Source organism: Schistocerca cancellata, chromosome 2 (assembly GCF_023864275.1).
Source record: "Schistocerca cancellata isolate TAMUIC-IGC-003103 chromosome 2, iqSchCanc2.1, whole genome shotgun sequence".
In the NCBI taxonomy this organism is placed as follows: domain Eukaryota; kingdom Metazoa; phylum Arthropoda; class Insecta; order Orthoptera; family Acrididae; genus Schistocerca; species Schistocerca cancellata.
The window spans coordinates 634,477,160-634,503,808 of NC_064627.1; the positions used below are offsets into that span (position 1 = coordinate 634,477,160).

Below are 26,649 nucleotides of genomic sequence, written 5' to 3' on the forward strand. Positions count from 1 at the left end.
TCAGTTTCGATAAGCAATTAACGCAAATTTGTGTACTTCTGCAGGAACAACGTTGATTTTAGCTGTTTGGGTCCTTACGGCGGGCCCATTTTCGCTGGTTTGGCACTTGGCGGTTTTCCGGAAGATGCAAACGTTAATTACTCAAAGTATGCGTTGTCAACAGGTCTCTCACTGACATTTTTGGTCAACAATCACTTGGATAAGACAGATCTACAACCGGCTCTTGAATGGGAATCTAGGTAAGTTTAGGCCTGCCGATGTGTATAGACTTAATTAGTGGTCATGTCAGTTGTTGGTAAGTTCATAGAGAAGAACTGTAGGTAGTGTAATTACAACTTTAGCGAAGTCCTTTATTTCTGCTTGCGCTTCAGGATAGTCAGTAAGCGATCGCAACAGAATCTAGACGACCTTGTAAGCATCACGAACTCAAGAGAAGAAAGTATATTAAATCGCAGAAACGAGGATGCAGTAGATTCCTGTTTCGGCTAACAGGATGTACAACTACGTAAAGCTGTGTTCACACACGCAAATGATGTGACGCCACAACATGTGGCTGTAGCTGCGCTTTGAGCTCCCGTTCACATGCCCCGTCCGAGCAGGTCTCGGAATGCCCAACTGCACCGACCGACCGCCGTGTCATCCTCATACGATAGGCGTCACTGGATGCGGATATGGAGGGGCATATAGTCAGCCCACCGTTCTTCCGACAGTTGTCGGTTTTCGTGACTGGAGCCGCTATGTCTCACTAATGAGCTTCTCAACTGGCCTCACAAAGGCTGAGTGCACATTTCTTGCCGACAGCGCTCGACGGAGCCGGCCGATCACCCATCCAAGTTCTAGCCAATCCGACAGCCCTTTACTTCAGTGATCTGACGGGAACCGGTGTTACCACTGCAGCAAGCTCGTTGACACAATTCTCATAGAGTGGTACAAATCTAAGAAGTTACACATCTCTCAACAGGGTAACCGCAATCAGGTTTTAATGTTATGGTAGAGGTTATGGCATTAGAGCTGTGACAGGAGTTAAACACAAGGAAGGAACCCAGATGTTAGATCCGAAATAGGTTACACACGAGGATAAATCAGGGACCAAAAACATATTAAGAATAACACTCGAAGACAGAAATGCTGTTTTAATCTGGCGAACTAACCAACAGCTGGCATGTATAAATATCATCTGCAGCCTGCCACTCTTCCAGGACTTTTGACTCGTATTGATCCTTGTATTACGAATAACCGATTTTTAGATAAAGACTATCACATCACGCTCGGGGGTTATTTTCCACGTATAATCCACAATTTATACAGTACTTGTTGCGCTCTCCCCCTCTCCTCCCCCCCCCCTACCTCCTCGCAACACACACACACTGCTACAGAAGGTCAAACATATATTGCTTGTAGTTACAGAAGCTGCGAAAGTGTACCTGGCGACCACTGTTTTGGCTTTTTCAGTAATATAATGAAAACACACTGAACTCTAATGGAGTACAGCGGCAATTACTCCACTATAACTGCGAGAGAATGTTCCTGTTTCGAAATAGAAATCAGCTTTTTAGAGCTGACTTTGGCTTCTTTTTGATACCATTTAGCTGGCAAATGAGTGATATGGCTGAGACCTGGAAGTATGGCTTTTTTCACAATAATTTGGCTTATTTCCTTGCTTTTTTTCCGTGAGCATGGGAAAGCATTAAAATCCATGTTGATTAAAGGCAAATTATTTGTACTGAACTAAGAATTCAAAACACCCGCCAGTATTCCGTGGAAATGATATAGGAAGTCATCCGCTTAGCAGTTGTAACAAACTATGTGTCATTAACTGATGAGGAGAGGGAACAGAGAACTTCTATTCATTGTAGTGTTTTGTTGAAGTGCAAGAAATAATGTAACACTAAAGTGCAGATATTGTAAAATTAGCCCTGTAATTCCTAGTAGAAACAGTATTTAGATTTTTATTATGAGAAAAAGAAAGTTGTGCAAAATAAATTGACATGAAGATGTTTATTTAAATAAATCTTTGCCTCAAAATTTCAAGGTTTTAAAAATGGGCCGATATTTTGTATGCATATCATAGAAATAAAATCTCAAATTGTTGTATATGCATTCGAAGTACAAGTGAATCCAAAAATCATTTCTCTAATGAGATAAACAAGGCACACCTGCAAATTTGCTTCCCAGAAGCTACGCATTTTAATATCTATACATTTTCTCTATGGCTATTGAAACCAATAAAATTAAATGTTGTATGTGAATTTAAGATATGATGCAAAAACCTGTGGAACATTTTTTTCCTGACGTAAATATGAGTAAATTATTTTTCAAGAACCTGATTCCAATGTTTTGACGTAAGTGTTGCTTACATTTTGACTTGTCTGTATATAAAATTTGATCAAACTGTTCTTCATACAGTTGAAGTTATCCAACAATATCTACCTTACCGCATTTTCGTATACCCCCCTCCCCTCCCCTCCCCGTAAAAATGTTAAACAGTATGATTATTGCAAAAATAAAACTGTGCAGTAATACACGCTGTTTTATTTCCGCTTTTTTCTGACTTTTCTGTAGAAACATTTAGCTTTTTTCGTTTTGGAGAACTGGTAACACTGGCAGCCACCACAGGGTAGTGGTGGAAGGAAAGTGGCGTAACAAAGTACAACCAAGTTGACCTTTTTGTGACAAGACGAAAGTTGCGCCACTGAAAACTGGGAGTTCACACACGCAACTTCAGTGCAACTGTGCACCGTAGGAAATGCATAAGCTTGTAATTATTAGCATATTTTCTTCCTATACACATATTACAATTGGTATTCTATTAGCATCTGCAAGTATTATTCTCATATATGATTCGTGCCATATGCATTTAATTATCTCAACGGAACACGAATTAATAACTAAATAAATACACCACTAACTGTGGCGATACCAATGTTACGTGTGTGAACCCGTCTTAGTACTCTTTGTTGCAACTCACTTGCGAAACCTTAAGCAGAAATGACTTCAGAACGCGAAATTTTCAGTTCTACATGTCACGGATACAAATGGCCCACAGTGAACCGGAGAAAATCAAGTAACTTTGTATGTTCTCAACAAAGCAGATGAAATTATATCTTATATGAAATGCACTGTTAAAATAATCTACAGAAAATGAAGAAAGAAAAATTATTTCACAACAAAATTCAGTCGGCAATTCCAAATATATTTTAGTTTCGCTATAACGGATTCAACAAATGAATTTGTAATTTTCAGAACCCAAACAAAATTATTCTGCTAATTAGCTCATTAAATATTCAGGTCGAAGATATTAGACACAATGCTTACAACTTGTGCAAACATAGATTTTTGTGGTTAATTTCTAGTATAGACCTATATATATAACTGAAAAATTTCAGCCCAAAATTGATCAACCTTGATCAATAGTGACATTTTGACAAATATTATCAATCGTGACAATTTGACAACTATTCATCAGCTTGCTGTTCGAAAGTCAGACCAATGTACATGTCACTGACTTCTTTAAAATATTTCGGTGAGAACTGACAGCTTCATCAGGCAGTTGGAAAAATAGCTAATCAGGTATGCAGTTTCAACTGGTTATTCAGTGATTCTTTGATATACTGAGCACTCGTAGAACTGTATAGTTTTACATAAATAGAACAGATAGAGATCCACTAATGCGCCGCGCATTTCATCACGGGGTCCACTAGTCAGTACGAGAGCATTACGGAAATGCTTTACAAACTCCGGTGGCAGACGCTGCAGGAGAGGTTTTGTGGATTACTGAGAGGTTTACTATTGAAATTCTGAGATAGAACTTTCCGTCCAGAGTCGGGAAATATATTACGTTCTCCTACATCTGAAATGACCACAATAAGAAAATCTGAGAAATCAGAGCTAATACAGAGGCTACCGACGGTCATTCCTCCCACGCGCCATTTGCAAAATGAACAGAAAAGAGCAGAATAGACAGTGGTACCGAAGCAGAGCCGATTTAAGGCAAAAGCGGTGCAACTGGCCGCTAAGGGCGCCATGCTGAATGGAACGTCCAAAGTGCAAAACATGTATATGCAGGTTGCGAAAACTGACACGGGTGAAAGCATATGATAATAGAACCTAACTAACCTAAGGACATCACAAACATCCATGCCCGAGGCAGGATTCGAACCTGCGACCATAGCGGTCTTGCGGTTCCAGGCTGCAGCGCCTTTAACCGCACGGCCACTTCGGCCGGCAGCACATTACATGCTACAGTTCGTGTTCCACGTGTCGCCCTCGCGTGGCCTTATTAGACCTACTTTCATGGCAAATTTTCTAAAATCTAACAATTTAAACTCTTTCCCACACGAGTAAGATTTTCTGTAAGCTTACTTGTTGGCTTGCGCAATGGCCCCGTCGATCACTAGGTTGCTCCCCTGCAGGGAGCTTGACATATTTTCTGTGATGGTTCTGGTGCTTTCCCTTGTAGGATTCTCTGAATGCTACCTGTGCTCGCTAATGAAGAGTCCTGCTGCTGCATGATGTCACTGCCTGGAAGGTGGGATCTCAAAGAAATAAGCACAACAGGTGTGGTAGTTCTGCATTCGTACGAATGCACCAACCTTCTTGATCGTATATTGGGCCGTATATTTTATGTAGCACCTTTCTCTCCCAAATGCTAAGGATCCTTTCCTCATTTACAGTCATGGTCCATATTTCGGCACCATACATAACAACTGGTCTTATAATGGTTTTGTAAATGAGGATTTTGGATTTTTGTGATAGAAGCAAACTCCTAAGCATGGGAAATGCGGCAAAGTAGCATCTGTTACCTGCTGCTATTATGGATTTCACCTCACTGCCATTGTCATTTGTCTCGGTGATAGTCGACCCAAGGTACTTGAAGTCTCTCACCCTTTCAAACTCCCTGTCAGCTATCCTGAGATTTGGTAGGTTTTGTTGGTTGGTCATTTGCCATATACTTGGTCTTTTCGACATTGACTGTCAGGCCAAGTTCTCTTGCACCTTTCTCCAGTTGATAAGCTTTGCCTTGCACGACAGTGTTTCATGCAAGTAATGCCACATTGTCAGTATTGGCTAGGTACTGTAGTGAACGATTTAATAAGGTTTCTCCTTTATTTAACTCTATCTGACTTATAACTTTATCTACACAAAGGTTGTATAACAATGAGGAGATATTGTCACCCTGTCTAAGTCCCTTCTTCACTTCCACTTCTCTGGAGATTTCGTCCTGTATTTTTACTTTACAGTTGGTTTCGCTGAGGGTCATCATAAAAAGTTTAATGAGCTTCTTAGGTATTCCAGCCTCTTCCATTACATTCCACAACGCCACTCTTGAGATGCTATCATAGGCTTGTTTAAAGTCGATATAAAGCTGGTGTATGTTAATTTGATGTTTGTAACATTTTTCAAGTAGTATGTGCAATGTGAATATCTGGTCAGTTGTTGACCTATTTCTTCTAAAACCACTCTGATAGCCTCCAACTCTCTCTTACATATATGGAGTAATTCTGTTGGTTATAATCTTGGAGAAAACTTTATATGTGGTATTTAGTGGGGAGATTCCTCGATAGTTCTGGCAGTTTAATTTATCTCCTTTTTATGTATGGGGCACATTATAGCTGTTTTCCACTCCTTTGGCATGCTCTCCTCTTGCCAGATATTCAGTATTATTTTATGAATTGTTTTCCACAGCATTTCCCCACCATATTTGAGAAGTACAGCCTGGTACCTTATTGTTTTTTAAGGTCTTAATGGCTTGCATCACTTCCCCCAATGTAGGATCTGGTGTTAAAACCTCTGGTCCATAGTAAGTTAGTTCCACCAGTTCCTCTCTCTCTAACTCTTCTACTTCTGGATTCAGTAACTCTTGGAAGTATTCTGCCCACCTGTCAAGTATTTTATTACTCTCCCGTATCAAATCCCCTTCTTTGTCCTACACGTATTTGTTCTGGCTTGGAACCCAACCTTTCCTTCTTTAATCTTTTGGTACATTTCACGACTTTGCTTCTCTTCTCCTAGCTGTTCAATTTCTTCCAGTTTTTTCTTTTCTAGTGCTCTTTTCTTCTGTCTGCAGACCCTCTTTGCTATATGGCGCTTTTTATTATATTCATTCAGATTTGCTCAAGTTCTTCTCTGTAATAATTTCATTTGTGCTATATTACATTCCTCAATTCTTCTCAAACATTCTTCATCAAACCAATTTTCCTTCCTTTGAGCCTGTTCATGTTCTAAAACCTCTCCAGGTGCCTCGAGGATTGCAGTCTTACATCGTTTTCACATTACTTCTATATGTTCATTTGATGTGTCGATATCATTCTTAATCCTCTCTTCTATTTTCATCTGACATGCTTTCCATATTTCTTCTAACTTCAGTTTCTTAATGTCAAACCTCTTTTGTTTGTGGCCTTTTTGATTACTCAATAGTGAGATCCTTTGTCTATATTTAATTCTCACTAGACGGTGGTCTGAATTGCAGTCATCTTCATGCTGGCTCCTAACATCCATTATATCCAGTCCGTGTCTCCTATCAATCAATATATGGTCTATCTTATTTCTGGTTTGTCCATCTCGTGAAATCCATGTTTCTTTGTGTATTTTTCTGTATGGGAAACATTTACTGCCAACAGTCATGTTTTTGTTTACAGCAAAATCTACAGCCCTAAGTCCATTGTCGTTTGATGTTTCATGGAGGCTATGTCTTCCTGTGGTTGGCTGAAAGGGCTCTTCTTTTCCTATTTTTGCATTCAGGTCTCCTATTAATATCTTGACATCATGTTTGGGAGCCTGATGATACAGTTGTTCTACCTTGCTATAAAACTCGTCCTTTTGTTGTTCATCTGCCTCCTCTATGGGTGCATATACATTTATCACTGTAATGTTGAAAAATTTTCCCTTAATCTTAATATGGACGTCCGTTCATTGATTGGTTGGAAACACATTTCCGCATATTTCAGTTCTTTAGGGACCACAAAACCTGTTCCAAAGGTATTCATCCTCTCGCCACTATAGAAGATAGTGAAATTTCCTGCGCCCATTATGTCACTCCACTTCCACCTTATCACCTAGAGAGCCAATATTTTTAACTGGAGTTGTTTACTTGCATTAGCAGCTGATGTAGGACTCCAGCTTGGTATCTGCTCCACACATTCCATGTTCCTATGTACATATCTCTTATCCTTTTTTTTGTCTGCTAGGGTCATCATCGAAATATCTGTCCAGCTTATTCCTTTGCTAGCATTTGCAACAATTGATGTTTTACAGTGGGAGATTGTTAATCTTCTGCCCAACCATTTGGGGGGTTGCCCCTTACAGCTCGCAGGCGAGTTGGCTCTATGTTCAGGGCAGCATCCTTAGCCTTTGTAGATCCCTCTACTAACTGCAAGGCAGCAGATGATTTGTATCAGGTTTACTCCCTTAAGGAGACTGGCTTCACCACGCCTCTAGAGCCCTCCCTGCCCTGTGTTGTAGGATGTTAAGAATGATAAAGGAAAGGGTGGGCTTAAGATAGGATCAGATAGGAGACAGAAGATAAGTCTTTGTGGGACACACTTTGTTTGGCTCCTCCCCATTGGCCTGTCCAGCATGGGTGGCCCTGATGGAAGCTACGCTACCACCAGCATAGCCCTCTGGATCCAGAACACGCAAACCTCCTCGCATGCAGGGACAGTGCTACGCTAAGGCAATGTCCCCTGAGGAGATTCACATGATACAGGTCTTCGAAATCCATGCTGGTTGCCATGAAGAAGGTCATTATGTTTGAACTGAGAACATGTTCTAAAATTCTACAACAAGTCAATGTCAAGGATACTGGATGGTGGTTTTGTGATTCACTTCCACTACCCCTCTTGTAGGCTGGTGTGACCTGTGCTTTCTTTTAACTACTGTGCATGGTTTTTTGTTTGAGAAATCTACAATAAGGAGGTCATTATGTTTGAGCTGAGAACATGTTCTAAAATTCTACAAGTCAATGTCAAGGATACTGGATGGTGATTTTGTGATTCACTTCCACTACCCCTCTTGTAGATTGGTGTGACCTGTGCTTTCTTTTAACTACTGTGCATGGTTTTTTGTTTGAGAAATCTACAATATAGTATGTTAAAAGGGGGCCTAACTAAGCTGCAAATTCGGTATAGAAACTGATAGGGTTTCCATCGGGCCCAGGAGCTTTTTTCAGTTTTGACAATTTCAGCCGTTTCTCAAAGACACGGAAACTAATACCTTATTCACTGGTCTTTTTAGCGTGTATGAGGATTAAATTGGGGCAATTCTCCTGGTTTTCCATTGTAAAGGAACATTTGAAAATGAAGTTAAATGTCAGAATGCATTTCTTTAACATACAACAACCTTCTCTCCCCCCCCCCCCCCCCCCCACACACACACACACACAATTCATAAAAATCACAAGTTTTGATTTTTGGAAGTTGAGCATCAATCTGTGTTCCAACAAGGGTGTTGGGCTGGCAAAGGGGAAAAGATCTCGATTTCCTTGGGCAAAGGGGCATGAGGGGTAGGATGTTCACATATTGGCGCAAAAGGCTGCCAACTTTTTAGACATGCATGCGCTGTGTGTGCACAATTGATCAGCAGCTGTGGCATAAATTATGACAAAGAAACAAAATTTTGTGAAATCACATTATACAAATGCTCATGCTCAAATGTTCAAACACTCTTTACCTTTTTTATTTCTCATTGAAACATGTATTGCCATGCTACTAAATTGTTGAGCATGCTGGCAGTTGTAAACAAAAGGTGATGTGTTCTGATCACAACCTCTAAACAAAGCTCAACTTATCTTGCATATACTACACACACACACACACACACACACACACACACACACACACACACACACACACACACACACAAAGTCCCTCCCACCATGAACTGTTCTGCTGGGTACAAATCTCTGCAGTGTGCCATCAACTGGTCTTTTAAAATTGAGCCACAGGTCCTGTACATGCTCCTGTCCTGTGCTAGCAGTTTTCAGTACCTCACTGAAGTATGACACAACTGCTTTTTGATCTAGATAACGGAACACATAAACTTTCTACTTTTTTAGGTTCCCTTTGAATTTGGATAACCATTGTTGCCACAATTGCCTCAGAGTCACTGATACTTGTTTCAATGTGGACACCCATAAGAGGTCAGGTATATTTGTTGCCATTAGTTCTAATATATCATGAGTGGGGTGCCAAACTAGTTGTTGTAAGTAATTTTCAGAGAAGGCATGTAGTAATATTTCACTGGATGTCTTGTCACACCAACCACCAACAAAACTGTAATTTTCTCAATTCCTCCTTTTTGGAATGAGAGTATCAGTTGCCCTTTGCACAGTATGACTGTTTCACAGCTCTGAAGATTTGCAAAATCATGTCATATACCCATCAAGTTGAAGACAAACTACAAGATATTTGAAGTAAAACGTTACAGTCCTTCACTCTGTATAGGTATCACCTCAGCCACCTTTTACCCAAAGAAAGATCTCCAGTACTCATTTGACTGCAGGCAGAGTGGACAAGAGGCCATCCTGGAGGGACTTGAATGAGGAAAGATCCCCATCCCCATCCAAGACTGAACCCAGGACTCCCAGAGCCAAAGTCTAGTGCTCAACCTACTAGATCACATTGGTCACTTGATTCTGTAAACCACAAAAAGCTACTGGTGCATCTGTGGTGTTGTGTAATAGAATTAGAGACTTGCAAATGTCCCACATTTAATTCTACCTCAGTAACAGGAAATAAATCATAAACTACTCTAATAAACAGTCACAATCCATGAAGTAACATTCCATGTAAATATGTGTTTTACGCAGAAGAAGTCTGGAAAAGGTGTTATCAAAATGAAATTGCAAAATGAAGATTGTTGTTGTTGTGGTCTTCAGTTCAGAGACTGGTTTGATGCACCTCTCCATGCTACTCTATCCTGTGCAAGCTTCTTCATCTCCCAGTACTTACTGCAACCTACATCCTTCTGAATCTGTTTAATGTATTCGTCTCTTGGCCTCCCACTATGATTTTTACCCTCCACGCTGCCCTCCAATACTAAATTGGTGATCCCTTGATGCCTCAGAATATGCCCTACCAACCTATCCCTTCTTCTAGTCAAGTTGTGCCACAAATTTCTCTTCTCTCCAATTCTATTCAATACCTCCTCGTTAGTTATGTGATCTACCCATCTAATCTTCAGCATTCTTCTGTAGCGCCACATTTCGAAAGCTTCTATTTTTGTCTGCAAAGCACACGTTGTCACACAAAAGTTTATTGCGAAAGAACTAAGACAACTGAGGGAAGTTTACAAAAAGTATGGGTAGTCATAACAGTAGATCAAATGTGCACCACAATGCAAATCAACACCACCTGCTGAAGGAACTGATTGGAAGAAGTGTTCCAGTAAGTGTGGGGGAATACTTCAGACATAAGGCTTATTATGTATGTAGGTCCCTCCAATGGAATTAAAAGGTCTGATACGTTAAGTGAAAGATAATGCAGTGATCCAAAAACTGGATGTAGACCTCACATTTTGCAATGTGGCATGTAATATGTAAGGCACACTAAAATAACTGTTGAGTAAAGATGTGCAGAATACAAGTATACACCCAAATCAAGCAAGTAACCATATCACCTGCCACAGAACATTTTCTTCCCCATGAGTGTGAAATAAAATACAAAGACTCTAGCATTGTGGTGAAGGCAACAAATTTAATAATACTAATAATAATAATAATAATAATATTTATTCAACATCGAATAATCAAATACAATCCCTAGAAATAATACAGTTTCAGGACATCATACAAATTATTCTTCTGAATATGTCAGTTTATAAATTACAAACTTTTTCCTTGGATAGTTAACATGTTTTTCAGTACAGGATATTGTTTTACTGCATTTTCTTTACAACATTTGTATGTTTTTGCAATTCTTGAGTTTCTCCCAGCGTATTTGATAATCAAAATATCCACGGGTGTACTGCCAATCTACAGTGTCAAACGGGCACAATATTTCGGCGATCATACATGTCGCCATCATCAGGTGAACTGAAGGACTGAGCTCAATATTATTTGTATGTTTTTGTTTGTCACTTCTGTTGACCCAACAAAATCTGAGACAGTACCAGCCATGCCTAGGGCTGCTGCCACTTGTCCTTATATAACTTTCAATAACTGAAATGTAAATACATTCATTGTTTAAAACAGTATTTTTAAAATTTACAAATAAAAGTTGAATGGCTTTCCAAAATAAGTTACAAGAGTTTGGATTTACAGTTTGTTGTGATCTTTCCAGAATAATAAACATGGTAAAATAATACAGTTATCATTGCCAAACTACATGAAATACCTTTCCACAATGATGTTTGATTTAAAAATGTTTGTAACTTTTAAAATACAGATTTGATTTTGATACTAACATAAATTCTTGATCTTTACACATATATAAAACATAATTGCAATCGGTTTTCTGTGTACAAATTTTGTAAATACAAGTTTTAACATTTTCTTACATTTCTTACACTTATTTTCAAATATAAATTATTTAGATTCTAATACCTAATTCAGTGATCTATTACTTTTACAATGTGCATTCATTAAGTTATGTAAATTCACATATACCTTGGGAGTTAGTATCAGTTACTACAATATTGTCTGTATCACATTCTTCGTTATGTGCGGCATTATTATGTTATTTTACATGTTGACTGTTTTATAAACAGAGTTGTAAAGTGTAACTGAAGAACCAGCTGATATTATTTAAAGTGGCGGCCTTTTTTCTAATTTATTGGATTAAATTTATCTAACATAAGCATGAAATGCTTGAAACAACATGGTGATGGTTTAGTATTAATATAGTGCTACTGTACAGAGTAGTTTCAATTATTAGCTTGTCTTTTGTTAATGTATACTTTTACTCATTCCAAAAACCTGAAGATTCTCTTTCTTTATGGGATCTACAGAACATGATGAATGAAAGAATGAAGTGTTTAATGGCACTCAGAAACAATCACTAGGGTTGCTTGCAGCCTGTACTATTCACAGTTTGATTGGAATCCAAACAGCAAGCAACAAAACCAGTGGTTGACACCTGACAAAGACAATTATGAATCACTGTTATTTATCAAATTAATAAATTATGTAGTAGACCAATGGTAGATAATCGTTCACACAGCGTGCAGAAATGACTGCATCTTCTCTTTAGTAACGAATTTTTTGTCATGTTTCCATCCACAAAAATTCCCCTCAGAGACGGGGACTACCATCTATATATGAATAAATGACTGCACTGTTTTATGAATTCCCTCCACAGGTTCATCCAGTTTATGAAAGAATGGTCAGAGACAAAGATGCCCTCCTTCATGTCAATTGCTTTTTCGGCTGAACGGTCAATAGAAGATGAGCTCGCGCGTGAATCTCAAGCAGAAATAGCAACTGTTGTTATCAGCTATGCTGTGATGTTTTTGTATATCACACTTGCCATTGGACGGTATAGATCTTTCAAAACAATACTGGTAAGATAATTATATGTAACTTAGTACTTTATAATTTTTCATAAAATGTGCTACTGTTCATGCAGCAGCACGTAGAAGATGCAGCACAACAATATGAAGTTGACCATTACTTTGCTGCATCTGCCTTACTTTAATGTGATAGAGCAAAGAAATTTTGAACAAACATTTTTGATATTTTATGTTGCAGTAAATTATGTAGTGTACACTTCTACAAAAAGATCACATTATGTATCAATTATTACATTTATTTCCTACTAAAGTACTTCCAGAAACAAATTAATCGTATTTTTGCTTCACAGATTGATGGAAAATTTACTCTGGGAGTAAGCGGAATAGTCGTAGTACTTATGTCAGTATTATCATCTCTTGGGATATTTGGATATGCCGGAGTTGCAACAACGTTGTTAACAATTGAGGTATGATCTGTATCCACAAGCACAATTTCTCGTTTTCCACTGGAATACAGCTAGCCATTACCACAACTTTAAGTTGCTGTTTAGTTCTTTAACAGCTTATAATCAATGCTTGAAAGCTTCAGTTTTGTAAGTACCATCTGATTTATTCCATGAAGATTTGTATTTGCTTGTTGTCAACAGTTTTTCCATTGATTTAATACTTAACATCCTATACAAGACTCTTCATCTCTGTGCACTTACTACACCTAAGATCACACTTAAAGCAGTAATCTTGTGTTTGGAATACAATAGTTTTGCATCCATCCAGAGTCTGTTGTACTGTGGCTTTTATAAATCACTTATCAAATGCAGGAATGGTTCCTTCAATGAGATGTAAATTACAGTAAATTACACATCTGTTCCTGCATTTTATCCCAGTTCTGTTCAGGATTTTTTTTTTAAAAAATCCACAAAGATAATTGCCAGTAGCCTGTTTATGTGCCAGTGTATTATTTATCCATTCAATGCACCCCTTGAAGACTATTACTGAATAAATAAATATTGAAAATTAGGTACTTTATAGGGCTGAATTGAAACTCCAATGCTTGTGGAGTGGAAATCCAAACTTAAGAAGAGAAGAAGACAGTTCATGATAATGGTGTTCTTATACACATATTTCACTCCTACACAGGGTATATATTGCCATTCGAGGCAGCACTTTGGGTTTTGCATGTAATGTGCTTCTTGTGCTTTAGTGGGTAGGGAAACTAAAAAAAGTTCAGAATTGTAGTAAAGATTCATTATGATTGTATGCTAATGAAAAAAATAAAAAGAAAGTGGTGGTGGTTGCAGGGGTGAAGAAGAGTAACAGAAAACTAATTAAATATCTGTTAAAGAAATAATGATCATGGTAGTGGTAAAGAGTGACTGAGAACTGAATAAAGATGTGTTAAGCAGCAAAGCTGACAAACAGAACATGGCATGAAGAGGTATGTGTGAGACTAGATGCTAGGGGAACATAGTTCTAGGAATGCTTATCACAGAAATAAAAATGTTGGTGAAATATGTGCTGTGACATTGAAGACTAGTTCATTTGCCAATATTTGGTGTTCCAGGGGAGCTAAATTGTTGAGGAGACTGAAATATGTAACTGAGATTTTTGACAATGCTGCATAAAAAAATGGAAACAAAAATTATTAGACCGGCAGAGGACAATGAAGGATGGGGACCAGCATCAAAGGAGTTGAAAAAATTATGATTATGAAACAAATATTTTAACAAGTTACAAGAATAATATTAATTCTTTCTTCCATTATTTTACCATGTTTCTTCAGTGCTCTCTTTTTATTTCAGGTCATTCCTTTCCTTGTACTGGCCATTGGAGTTGACAACATATTCATCTTAGTACAGACACATCAGCGTAATCCGAGACAAAAAACTGAAAGCCATGAGGAACATGTTGCACGGACACTGGGTACAGTTGGACCCAGTATGCTACTCACAAGTTTATCAGAGACATGCTGCTTTCTTATAGGTAAGACTTTATGTTCCTCAGTTCCTCTAAAGCTTTCCAGCTCATATTATATTTCAGTAATACATACTTCCATGGCAGTGTCTAATATTTTGATGTTTTTATACCCTCAGATATAAATTAGAATATGTGAGGACAAAACTTTAATATTCTACACATTTATTAACATGTAGCCGTCTTATAAATGTTCAGAATGTAACCATGTGTAGAAATTAATTTGTTAGGTGAATGTAAAATGACTCATTCCACACCTCTCTAATCTGTTGTACAAAGTGATCTGTGGAACATGAAAGTAACAAACTAAATTGAGAAGAAAGCAAATAGAAAATGGACTTGTCAAGAACCAAATAGAACTAACAATACAGCTGGCTGTATCTCATCAAAAATAAGGAAATACACTCCTGGAAATGGAAAAAAGAACACATTGATACCGGTGTGTCAGACCCACCATACTTGCTCAGGACACTGCGAGAGGGCTGTACAAGCAATGATCACACGCACGGCACAGCGGACACACCAGGAACCGCGGAGTTGGCCGTCGAATGGCGCTAGCTGCGCAGCATTTGTGCACCGCCGCCGTCAGTGTCAGCCAGTTTGCCATGGCATACGGAGCTCCATCGCAGTCTTTAACACTGGTAGCATGCCGCGACAGCGTGGACGTGAACCGTATGTGCAGTTGACGGACTTTGAGCGAGGGCGTATAGTGGGCATGAGGGTGGCCGGGTGGACGTACCACCGAATTGCTCAACACGTGGGGCGTGAGGTCTCCACAGTACATCGATGTTGTCGCCAGTGGTCGGCGGAAGGTGCACATGCCCGTCGACCTGGGACCGGACCGCAGCGACGCACGGATGCACGCCAAGACCGTAGGATCCTACGCAGTGCCGTAGGGGACCACACCGCCACTTCCCAGCAAATTAGGGACACTGTTGCTCCTGGGGTATCGGCGAGGACCATTCACAACCGTCTCCATGAAGCTGGGCTACGGTCCCGCACACCGTTAGGCCGTCTTCCGCTCACGCCCCAACATCGTGCAGCCCGCCTCCAGTGGTGTCGCGACAGGTGTGAATGGAGGGACGAATGGAGACGTGTCGTCTTCAGCGATGAGAGTCGCTTCTGCCTTGGTGCCAATGATGGTCGTATGCGTGTTTGGCGCTGTGCAGGTGAGTGCCACAATCAGGACTGCATACGACCGAGGCACACAGGGCCAACACCCGGCATCATGGTGTGGGGAGCGATCTCCTACACTGGCCGTACACCACTGATGATCGTCGAGGGGACACTGAATAGTGCACGGTACATCCAAACCGTCATCAAACCCATCGTTCTACCATTCCTAGACCGGCAAGGGAACTTGCTGTTCCAACAGGACAATGCACGTCCGCATGTATCCCGTGCCACCCAACGTGCTCTAGAAGGTGTAAGTCAACTACCCTGGCCAGCAAGATCTCCGGATCTGTCCCCCATTGAGCATGTTTGGGACTGGATGAAGCATCGTCTCACGCGGTCTGCACGTCCAGCACGAACGCTGGTCCAACTGAGGCGCCAGGTGGAAATGGCATGGCAAGCCGTTCCACAGGACTACATTCAGCATCTCTACGATCGTCTCCATGGGAGAATAGCAGCCTGCATTGCTGCGAAAGGTGGATATACACTGTACTAGTGCCGACATTGTGCATGCTCTGTTGCCTGTGTCTATGTGCCTGTGGTTCTGTCAGTGTGATCATGTGATGTATCTGACCCCAGGAATGTGTCAATAAAGTTTCCCCTTCCTGGGACAATGAATTCACGGTGTTCTTATTTCAATTTCCAGGAGTGTATATTGACTGTGATGGTCACAAAACACTTTAGAATTTCAGATGATCATAGACTATAGAGGTAATAGGTAAAAAACAGACACAAACACTAAAGAAAATCTAACTGATGTCACAAAACCAGAAATGTAGATTAATAATTAATTTAAAATGAGGTGGTGTATCATATCAAACTCAACAATGTGTTGGGCATATTAAACACTTTGACTGACATGGAAGAAAGGGGTAATTATTTAAAAATGGTATTTAAGTAGGCAACCAAAAATATAGGTATGAAGAACACAAAATGAAAAAATTCTCAAATGGAACAAGGCACCTATTAAAGAGAGTTTTGAGTAAGTGATAACTGGAATATGATAGAATATGCTGAATTGTACAGGACTATTTATAAATGTCTTTGAGAGAATCTGAGAAGATATGATGGAAGTTTGATTAGAGAAACTACAGAAAACAATAAGGGTATGATGACATAAAACGATATCTTATGTTGGGTAGACTTCAGATTCTATTACAATGCACAGTAACTAAATTGAATAAGAGTTCTTTAAATGTTTGTGAATTTTTAGAGATGAATCACAAACACCTATAGTTACTAACAAAAACAATTACATCCTGGAAGTAATCACAAATGAGACGTACAGTGCCATTCAAGGTACAAAAAAGGAGAATTGCCAGGAGAAGAAACTGTTCCTGTAGAAGTGATTGAAACTAGATGAGAAAGCAATTATGTGCAGAAAGTCTGCAGAAGAAGATAGCTGTCCAAAAGTAGAACAATGAAAAGCAAGGTTCCAGGTTTGAGCCCTAGGCTGGTGCATAATTTCAAAATAGTGCACACTCTGTTGCAAGTGAAAGCTTCATTCTCATATTGTATGATGTTAAAATAATTATGCCTCAAATAACTACCGAATGTAAGACCTGGAAGAGGATGTGGCATTATGTGCACAAATTTCCTTTACCAGCATTAAATTTGGATACAGGGAGTAGACAAAGCAACTGCCTCTGCATACATAGACTGCCACAAAGAGAGCTGGAATGAGAAAGAAGCAGGTTCCTACTGTCATCACAAAGTACAGCCCTTATACAAGGGTTGGAACTTAAATAGTGGCAACTATTTATTTACAGCTCCTACAAAATAGATACGTGCTTCAAAGTTTTACTGACCTTAAAAGTAGTCACCAGCATTGTGTGTAACCCATTGCCAGTGATGTGGAAGTTGTAGGATACTCTTAGCAGTGACAGTTGTGTTGACAGTTTGATGGAGCGGTCTATTGCCCAATAAATTGGTACCATTTCTGAAGCAAATGCCGTGAAGTGTTTTCTCTGGTTTAGAAATCAAGTAGAACTCACAAGGTCTTAAGTCAGGGGAGTGTAGTAGGTGGTATAGCACTTAGCAGCCCCATCAGTCAAACAAATCAGTAACAACTTGCACTGTACATGCTTGAGCATTGTCCTGCAAAATGATGGTCAGGTCCTGCAGAAAGTGTCATCACTTCTGTCTCTAAGCTTATCATAGGTTGTGTTCCAAAAATGAACAGCATAGAGACAAAAGTGATGACACTTTCAGCAGGACATGTCCATCATTTTGCAGCACACGTATCTATTTTGTACAAGCTGTAAATAAATAGTTGCCACTATTAAAGTTCCAACCCTCGTATCTATACTTTGTGCTTTGAAAGAAGAGTCCACCACCACCGTTGACAGTGAGCCTTCTTCACTGAGGAGTCATTTGCAGGCTAGTAGCTGCTTCATTTATCAGTGTAACACAATCTGGTGTATGTTTAGAAACTAATATTGAGTGTTAAGAATAATCATTAAGTAAGGACAAATCTGGCCTGTGTTTAAATTGTAGGTGACAAACTCTAATGTAAGATACAACAAAGGCACTGTGGCAGTTTCACATCTAACCTTTCTCACTCCCCCACCTCTTTTCTGCATTCATCTCACCACCCATCTCTTTCTCTGCTTCCTTCCAATCCAACTCCTACTTAGCCCTGCAATGTATCAAGCGCAACTATTCTTTCAATGCAAACCAGAGGAAAGCAATTATCATTTTTTACAGGGCTCAAAACTGGTTCTTGGTGTTTAAAGTGTATAACTGGCTACTTTTGATTTTATTGTCAATTTTAGTAAGTTTCGCTGCTTAATCTATATGGTGATTATGATCTTTTTTTCAGGTGCTCTGTCAAACATGCCTGCTGTCAATACGTTTGCTCTTTATGCATCTGTAGCTACAATACTAAATTTCATTTTCCAAATAACCTGCTTTGTAAGCATTATGACTTTGGATGATAAACGACAGTCAGTAAGTTAACCTTCATTTCTTTAAATTTTATGATGTTCTGGAAAAAAATCTTGACATAAGCAGTGGCTAAGCTCATGAAAAACTTTTTGCTTCTTTAGAAACTTCACTAAATTGTTTCAATACTGAATCATGCAATAAATAAGTTAATACCTCTGCCAATGAACTATTCTAGAAAGGTTATAACTTCTTGAGAATTTGCGTGGACTTGCAGCTAATTTAGACAAATCTCTTTTTTTCCTAGCACTTATCAAAACATGTGGTGGCAAGGGTACCTATATGGGTTGGGAGAAACTGTAGGGTTTGAAATATTGTTAATATTTTGGAAGGTGAATGGCAACTTGTAAGTAGCCATAAAAAAATCCGATTCTCACCCTTTTAAAAACTGCATAATATCAGCTTTTAAACTATTTCTTTGAAAGAAAAACATAAAACATATGATTGGATTTTCCTTTCCTTGAGAGCTCGAGGGGGCAGGGGGGGAGGGGGCTGATATGGACAGCCTTGTATGGGGTTTTCTGTTTGTTTTCATTTTGGCAAGTTTGCTATTGTTTCCACTTTATGACAGGATGTCCTGTCACCATAGTTGTCAGTTGACCTAAGGCAAGGATGACATTTGTGCCACCTGCCAGTGAATTGTGTATATTTTGTCCTGTGTGTTATTCTATTTTAACTATTTGTGTATCTACATCTGCAATATAGATACTCTGCAAGCCACCATAAGGTGCATGGCGGAGGGTGTCCTGTACCACTACTTGTCATTTCCCCTCCTGTTCCACTCACAAATAGAGCGAGGGGAAAACGAATGTCTGTACACCTCCATATGAGCCCTAATTTCTTGTATTCTATCTTTGTGGTCCTTATGCATGATGTGCGTGATGTATGTTGGCATGAGTGACCTAGTATGGACCCTAAATACTCAGATAGCACTCAAGAATAGGTCACACCAGTGTCCTATATGCAGTCTCTTTTACAGACTCCCTACCACAGTTTTCACATGCTCATTCACCTCATATAGCTTTGCAAGTTACACCCAGATATTTAAAAGAACTGTCTGTGTCAAGCTGGACACTAGTAATACTGTATCCAAACATTGCAGGTTTGTGGTTCCTACTGATCCGCATTAACCTACATTTTTCCACATTTAAGGCTAGCTGCCATTCATCACGCCAACTGGAAATTGTGTCTAATTCATCTTGTATCTTCCTATAGTCCCTCAATTTTGACACCTTACTGTGCACCATTACATTGTCAGCAAACAATCACAGACTGCTGCCCACCCTGTCTGCCAAATTATTTATGCATATAGAGAACAACAGCGGTCCTATCACACTTCCCTGGGGCACTCCTGATTATACTCTTGTCTCTGATGAACATCATATTTTACGAGGCAGAAACCGGGAACCAGCGCAGAATTTGCTTAAATGAGTGCAGAAAACCTCCTAAAAACCACATGCAGGCTGGTTGATGTACTAAGCTAGCAGTTGTTAATTCACCACACATATTCAATCCAAATATGGATAAATTACCTAGTTTGCAAACTAGTGTACTATGTGATTAAGCTATATAACCAGGCCTTAATTTAGACAAATATGTATAGAGCTATACTTTACTGCTGGAATTGCCCAAGTCTGTCAGAATGCAAAATAGACATGGATGGATGAAGGTGATCAGACAGGATGCTTATGTATGTGTCACCTGTCAGAGTCATATCTAGACATATCAGGAGTCCCATATCACTCCAACTGCACACTCCCCACTCCATTACAGAGCCTGCATGAGCTTCAGTAGTCGTCTGCTGACATGCAGGGCCCATGGATTCATGAGGTTGTCTCCATACACTTACACTTCCATCCACTCAATACAATTTGAAACGACACTCGTCTGACCAGACATCATGTTTCCAGTCATTAACAGTCCAATGTTGGTGCTGATGGGCCCAGGTGAGGTATAAAGCTTTGTGCTGTGCAGTCATCAAGGGTAAATAAGTGGGCCTTCAGTTCCAAAAGCCCAGATTGATGATGTTTTGTTGAATGGTTCACACGCCAACACTTGTTGATGGCCCAGGGTTGAAATCTGCAGCAATCTGTGGAAGGATTGCACTTCTGTCATGTTGAATGATTCTCTTCAGTCATTGTTGGTCCCATTCTTCAAGGACCCTTTTCTGGCCACAGTGATGTTGGAGATTTGACATTTTACTGGATTCCTGATATTCACGGTACACTCATGAAATAGTCATATGGGAAAATCCCCACTTCATCACTACCTCGGTGATGCAGCATCCCATCGATCTTGTGCTGACTATAAAACCACATTCAAACTCACTTAAATCTTTATAACCTGCCATTGTAACAGCAGTAACAATTGCGCCAGACACTTGTCTTACTTGGGCGTTGCCATCCATAGTACCATATTCTGCATGTTTACATATCTCTGTATTTGAATACACATGTGTATACCAGTTTCTTTGGCACTTCAGTGTACAATGCAGTTAAATAAGTTATATCATTCTGAAATATCAGTAAGCTGCCTCTTAAAGTCCCATCTTTGTTTTTGAAAAATGTCATAACTGAGTCAAAGAGGTCATAAAAATTTCTTACACAGATATCCTTTGACAGACAAAAACTTCTGTGTGCAATAGTAAACCACTGTAATCTTTGTCATTTGATTCCCAGTGCCCTCCAAATTTGCCATGCCCTAGGAACACTCACTTAGATCCCTTCAAATCCCTCCTGTTGATGGTACCACCCCTGTTGGGAAAAACTGTTGTAAGCTATATATGTACTAAGATTAAGTGAAATTTGTTCTTGTGCTCCAGAATAATGTTAACATATCACTCCCTTTCCTTCCCTACTTCCTTCAAATCTCTAAGAGTAATAGGGAGTTGCTAGTATTTTTTTCCTACCAGAAAATCATATTTGTATCAAGTTTGGTTGAAACTACTCCAAGCATTCCAGTGTTATGCTTTACATGTCTACCTTCCCAACAACACCATATTTATTTTATCCACAACGTTAGTGGTTAATTGTCACAGGGACTGTCATAATCACCATAGCATCTCTGAAAATTGTATATTCAACACTAATAGTTTGATTGTCACCCCTACACACCCCCACCACATCTGTAAAGGTGCTAGGGGCTTCTGATGATAACAGTATATTTTTTCAAGTTGTCCCCCTCATCAATGACCTTGCCACAGTGGAATGGCTTGTGTGCCTCTGTGGTACAGATACTGCAGGTTCGACCACTTAAGAGGGGTATGGTTGGGAGGTCAGGCAAATAGTTTTTCCTGAAAACTGGCTTCTTTTTTTTTTTTTTTTTTTTTTTTTTTTTTTTTTATCAGTCTATTGACTGGTTTGATGCGGCCCGCCACGAATTCCTTTCCTGTGCTAACCTCTTCATCTCAGAGTAGCACTTTCAACCTACGTCCTCAATTATTTGCTTGACATATTCCAATCTCTGTCTTCCTCTACAGTTTTTGCCCTCTACAGCTCCCTCTAGTACCATGGAAGTCATTCCCTCACGTCTTAGCAGATGTCCTATCATCCTGTCCCTTCTCCTTATCAGTGTTTTCCACATATTCCTTTCCTCCCCAATTCTGCGTAGAACCTCCTCATTCCTTACCTTATCAGTCCACCTAATTTTCAACATTCGTCTATAGCATCACATCTCAAATGCTTCGATTCTCTTCTGTTCCGGTTTTCCCACTGTCCATGTTTCACTACCATACAATGCTGTACTCCAGATATACATCCTCAGAAATTTCTTCCTCAAATTAAGGCCGGTATTTGATATTAGTAGACTTCTCTTGGCCAGAAATGCCATTTTTGACATAGCGAGTCTGCTTTTGATGTCCTCCTTGCTCCGTCCGTCATTGGTTATTTTACTGCCTAGGTAGCAGAATTCCTTAACTTCATTGACTTCGTGACCATCAATCCTGATGTTAAGTTTCTCGCTGTTCTCATTTCTACTACTTCTCATTACCTTCGTCTTTCTCCGATTTACTCTCAAACCATACTGTGTACTCATTAGACTGTTCATTCCGTTCAGCAGATCATTTAATTCTTCTTCACTTTCACTCAGGATAGCAATGTCATCAGCAAATCGTATCATTGATATCCTTTCACCTTGTATTTTAATTCCACTCCTGAACCTTTCTTTTATTTCCATCATTGCTTCCTCGATGTACAGATTGAAGAGTAGGGGCGAAAGGCTACAGCCTTGTCTTACACCCTTCTTAATACGAGCACTTCGTTCTTGATCATCCACTCTTATTATTCCCTCTTGGTTGTTGTACATATTGTATATGACCCGTCTCTCCCTATAGCTTACCACTACTTTTTTCAGAATCTCAAACAGCTTGCACAATTTTATATTGTCGAACGCTTTTTCCAGATCGACAAATCCTATGAAAGTGTCTTGATTTTTCTTTAGCCTTGCTTCCATTATTAGCCATAATGTCAGAATTGCCTCTCTCATCCCTTTACTTTTCCTAAAGCCAAACTGATCGTCACCTAGCGTATTTTCAATTTTCTTTTCCATTTTTCTGTATATTATTCTTGTAAGCAGCTTCGATGCATGAGCTGTTAAGCTGATTGTGCAATAATTCTCGCACTTATCAGCTCTTGCGTCTTCTGATGCTTTTCTGAAAGTCAGATGGTATATCGCCAGACTCATATATTCTACACACCAATGTGAATAGTCGTTTTGTTGCCACTTCCCCCAGTGATTTTAGAAATTCTGATGGAATGTCATCTATCCCTTCTGCCTTATTTGGCAATAGTGCATACATATACCGATGCCCCTACATGGTGGACTCCAGCCAGTACAATGTAGGAGCATAGGTGTGTGTGTGTGTGTGTGTGTGTGTGTGTGTGTGTGTGTGTGTGTGTGTGTGTGTGTGTGTGCGCGTGCGCGCGCGCGCGGAGGGGAGGGGGGGGGGCGAGCGTGCAAATGCGTTCATGTTTTCTGTGTATTTTACTCTATTTCATGAAAGGATAACTCTGAAAGCTAGCAAGCATTCTTTCCTTTTGTGTGTGTCTGTTGACAACTCAGTGTTTCAGCTTTATGGTGAGTGGTCTCCTTTAATCCAAAAATATTTAGATCCCTTAATCGGGTAGGTAGGCCAGAGAATTTAAAGTTAGATGTAGTGAGAATTAGCGAAGTTCAGAGGCAAGAAGTACTGGATTTGTGGCCAAGTCAGTGTAGAGTTATCAACACAAAATTGAATAAAATATAATGAGGAGTAACCATAATAACAAACAAGACAATAGAAATGTGAGTAATTTTCAGTGAACAGAACAGTGACTGCATTATTATAGCCAAAAAGGTACAAGATCAGCACCTTCAACAATAATAAAAGTTTATATGCCTACTAGCTCCACAAATAGTGAAGAGATTGATAGAATCTATGACGATATAAGAAAAGATTATTTAGATCATTAAGGGAGATGAAAGTTTAATTCAGATGGAGGATTGGAACAATCACTAGGAAAAGGAAGACAAGGAAAAATGCTAGAGGAACATGGACTGGGGAAAAGGAATCATTGGGGAAGCTAAATGGTATAATTTTGCACAGAGCATACTATAATCACCACTGAAACTTGGTTTAAGAATCACGAAGGAACATTATATTTGTGGAAGAGCTCTGGAGGCACTAGAAGCTTTCAAGTAGATCATGTAATGGTAACACAGTGAGTTTGAAAAGAGATTTCAAATGGAAAAACATTTCCAAGGGTAGATGTGGACTCTGACCATAATTTATTGGTTGTTAACTGCAAATTAAAACTGAACAAATTGTGAAAAGGTAGAAAGTTAAGGAGATACGACCTGGATAAATTGAAGGAACCATGGGCTGTTGAGCATCTCAGAGGAAGCAGCAGGCAACACTGGACTGAAATGGGAAAAAATAATAATATAGAAAATAAATAAGTAGCTTTAATAGATGAATTAGTAAAGGCAGCAAAGGATCAAATAAGCAAAAAGACAAGATACAGCAGAAATCCTTAGAGAGCACACAATATATTTAATTCCAGTGATGAAATGAGGAAATATAAAACTACAGCAAACAAAACAAGCAAAGGGAAAACAAATGTCTGAAAAACATGATGACAAAAAGTGCAAAACAGCAAAGCAGAAAGCACAGCAGTGGCTAGTGGAAAAATGCAAAGATTAAAGCAGCTGGCATGACTATACAAAATTAAAGATACCTATGGAGAACAGAGAAGCACCTGTACGAATATTAAGAACTCAGATGAGAAGCTAGTACTAATCAAGCACACACAGGGTAAAAGGTGGAAGTAATATGCAGAAGGGCTATACAAGGCAACAAACTCAAAGATGGTATTATAAAAAGGAAGAGATAGTAGATTGGTTGGAATACACAATACTGTCAGAAGAATCTGACACATCACTAAAAGACCTAAGCTGGAACATGGCACCTGGAGCAGGTACTATTCATTCAGAATGACAGGTCATTGGGAGAGTCAGCCATGATAAAAATATTCCCTCTGGTATGCAAGATATATGAGACAGGCAAAAGAACTTTCAGACTTTAAGAATAATGTAATAATTCCAATTCCAAATCAGACAAGTGCTGATTGGTATGAATGCAACTAATCCATCTTTTCAATAAGTCACAGTTGCAAAATACTGATATGAATTATTTACAGAAGCATGTAAAAACTGGTGGAAGATGACCTTTGAGGAAATTCAGTTTGGTGTAGGAATCTGGAGAAATGTAGGAATGTCTGGAGCAATAATCACCCTACATCTTACCTTAGAAGAAAGGCAAACCTAAGTTTAGAGCAAATGTGGAGTTAGAGAAAGTTTTTGACAATGTTGAATGGAATACACTCCTTTAAATGCTGAAGGTAGCACGCATAAAATACATGGAACAAAAGGTTGTGGTCTACCTATATTTTGTTGTATTGTTAATAAATTATTTATACACACCTTGTGGTTGTTGGTTGGCTCAAAGTTGCAGGCATGATTTGTGATGTCATCTGTATGCAGTCAAACAAACCATAGTCAAAATTATCAAGTGCCTTCCAAATCAAATGAATATTTCTGCAATTTCCAATTATACTGAATGCCATTTTTCAGTATGATTGAGTGGAGAAAAATACTATTTAGGGACTCTCACAGGATGCTGCTTCTGTTTGCATCCAAATATGTTTATAATATATTGGCTGAGTGGGATTGACATGGAGATAGAAGGGCTAAAAACAGACAAAAATGAAAATCACTGTAAAATGTCAAAATGAAAACCACACAGTATATGGCCTACATTTATTTATTTAGCCATCCGTGGACATTTTAAAATGTATGGATGTTTTCAGTTGCGTACATTCATATATGTATACAGTTTATTGTTACATGTAGTTAAACATTGTGACGTGTAAGTTATTTACAATTATTTTTGCTCCTTATCAAAATATTGTGAAACAAAAGCTATTTACAATCATTTTGTACTAAGGAATTCACTTATAGTGTAAAAGCAGTGTTCCTGCAAAAACAATTTCACATTTTTCCTCAAGTGGTACATGTTACCTACTTCTTTTATTATACAGTTTTACACCTTCATACAAGAAGCTACACTCCTGGAAATGGAAAAAAGAACACATTGACACCGGTGTGTCAGACCCACCATACTTGCTCCGGACACTGCGAGAGGGCTGTACAAGCAATGATCACACGCACGGCACAGCGGACACACCAGGAACCGCGGTGTTGGCCGTCGAATGGCGCTAGCTGCGCAGCATTTGTGCACCGCCGCCGTCAGTGTCAGCCAGTTTGCCATGGCATACGGAGCTCCATCGCAGTCTTTAACACTGGTAGCATGCCGCGACAGCGTGGACGTGAACCGTATGTGCAGTTGACGGACTTTGAGCGAGGGCGTATAGTGGGCATGCGGGAGGCCGGGTGGACGTACCGCCGAATTGCTCAACACGTGGGGCGTGAGGTCTCCACAGTACATCGATGTTGTCGCCAGTGGTTGGCGGAAGGTGCATTTGCCCGTCGACCTGGGACCGGACCGCAGCGATGCACGGATGCACGCCAAGACCGTAGGATCCTACGCAGTGTCGTAGGGGACCACACCGCCACTTCCCAGAA

The 26,649-nt window shown here is 39.5% G+C and overlaps 1 protein-coding gene across 1 annotated transcript in view; it reads left to right on the plus strand.

Moving 5' to 3' along the window:
• Positions 1 to 26,649, plus strand: part of LOC126147521 (NPC intracellular cholesterol transporter 1 homolog 1b-like) — a 141,609-nt gene that overhangs the window by 55,345 nt on the left and 59,615 nt on the right. Inside the window, exons 11-15 of the mRNA XM_049915700.1 lie at positions 45 to 239; positions 12,294 to 12,495; positions 12,795 to 12,911; positions 14,244 to 14,424; positions 18,410 to 18,537. Coding sequence (XP_049771657.1) covers positions 45 to 239; positions 12,294 to 12,495; positions 12,795 to 12,911; positions 14,244 to 14,424; positions 18,410 to 18,537 — 823 coding nt within the window. The remainder of the gene's footprint in view (positions 1 to 44; positions 240 to 12,293; positions 12,496 to 12,794; positions 12,912 to 14,243; positions 14,425 to 18,409; positions 18,538 to 26,649) is intronic.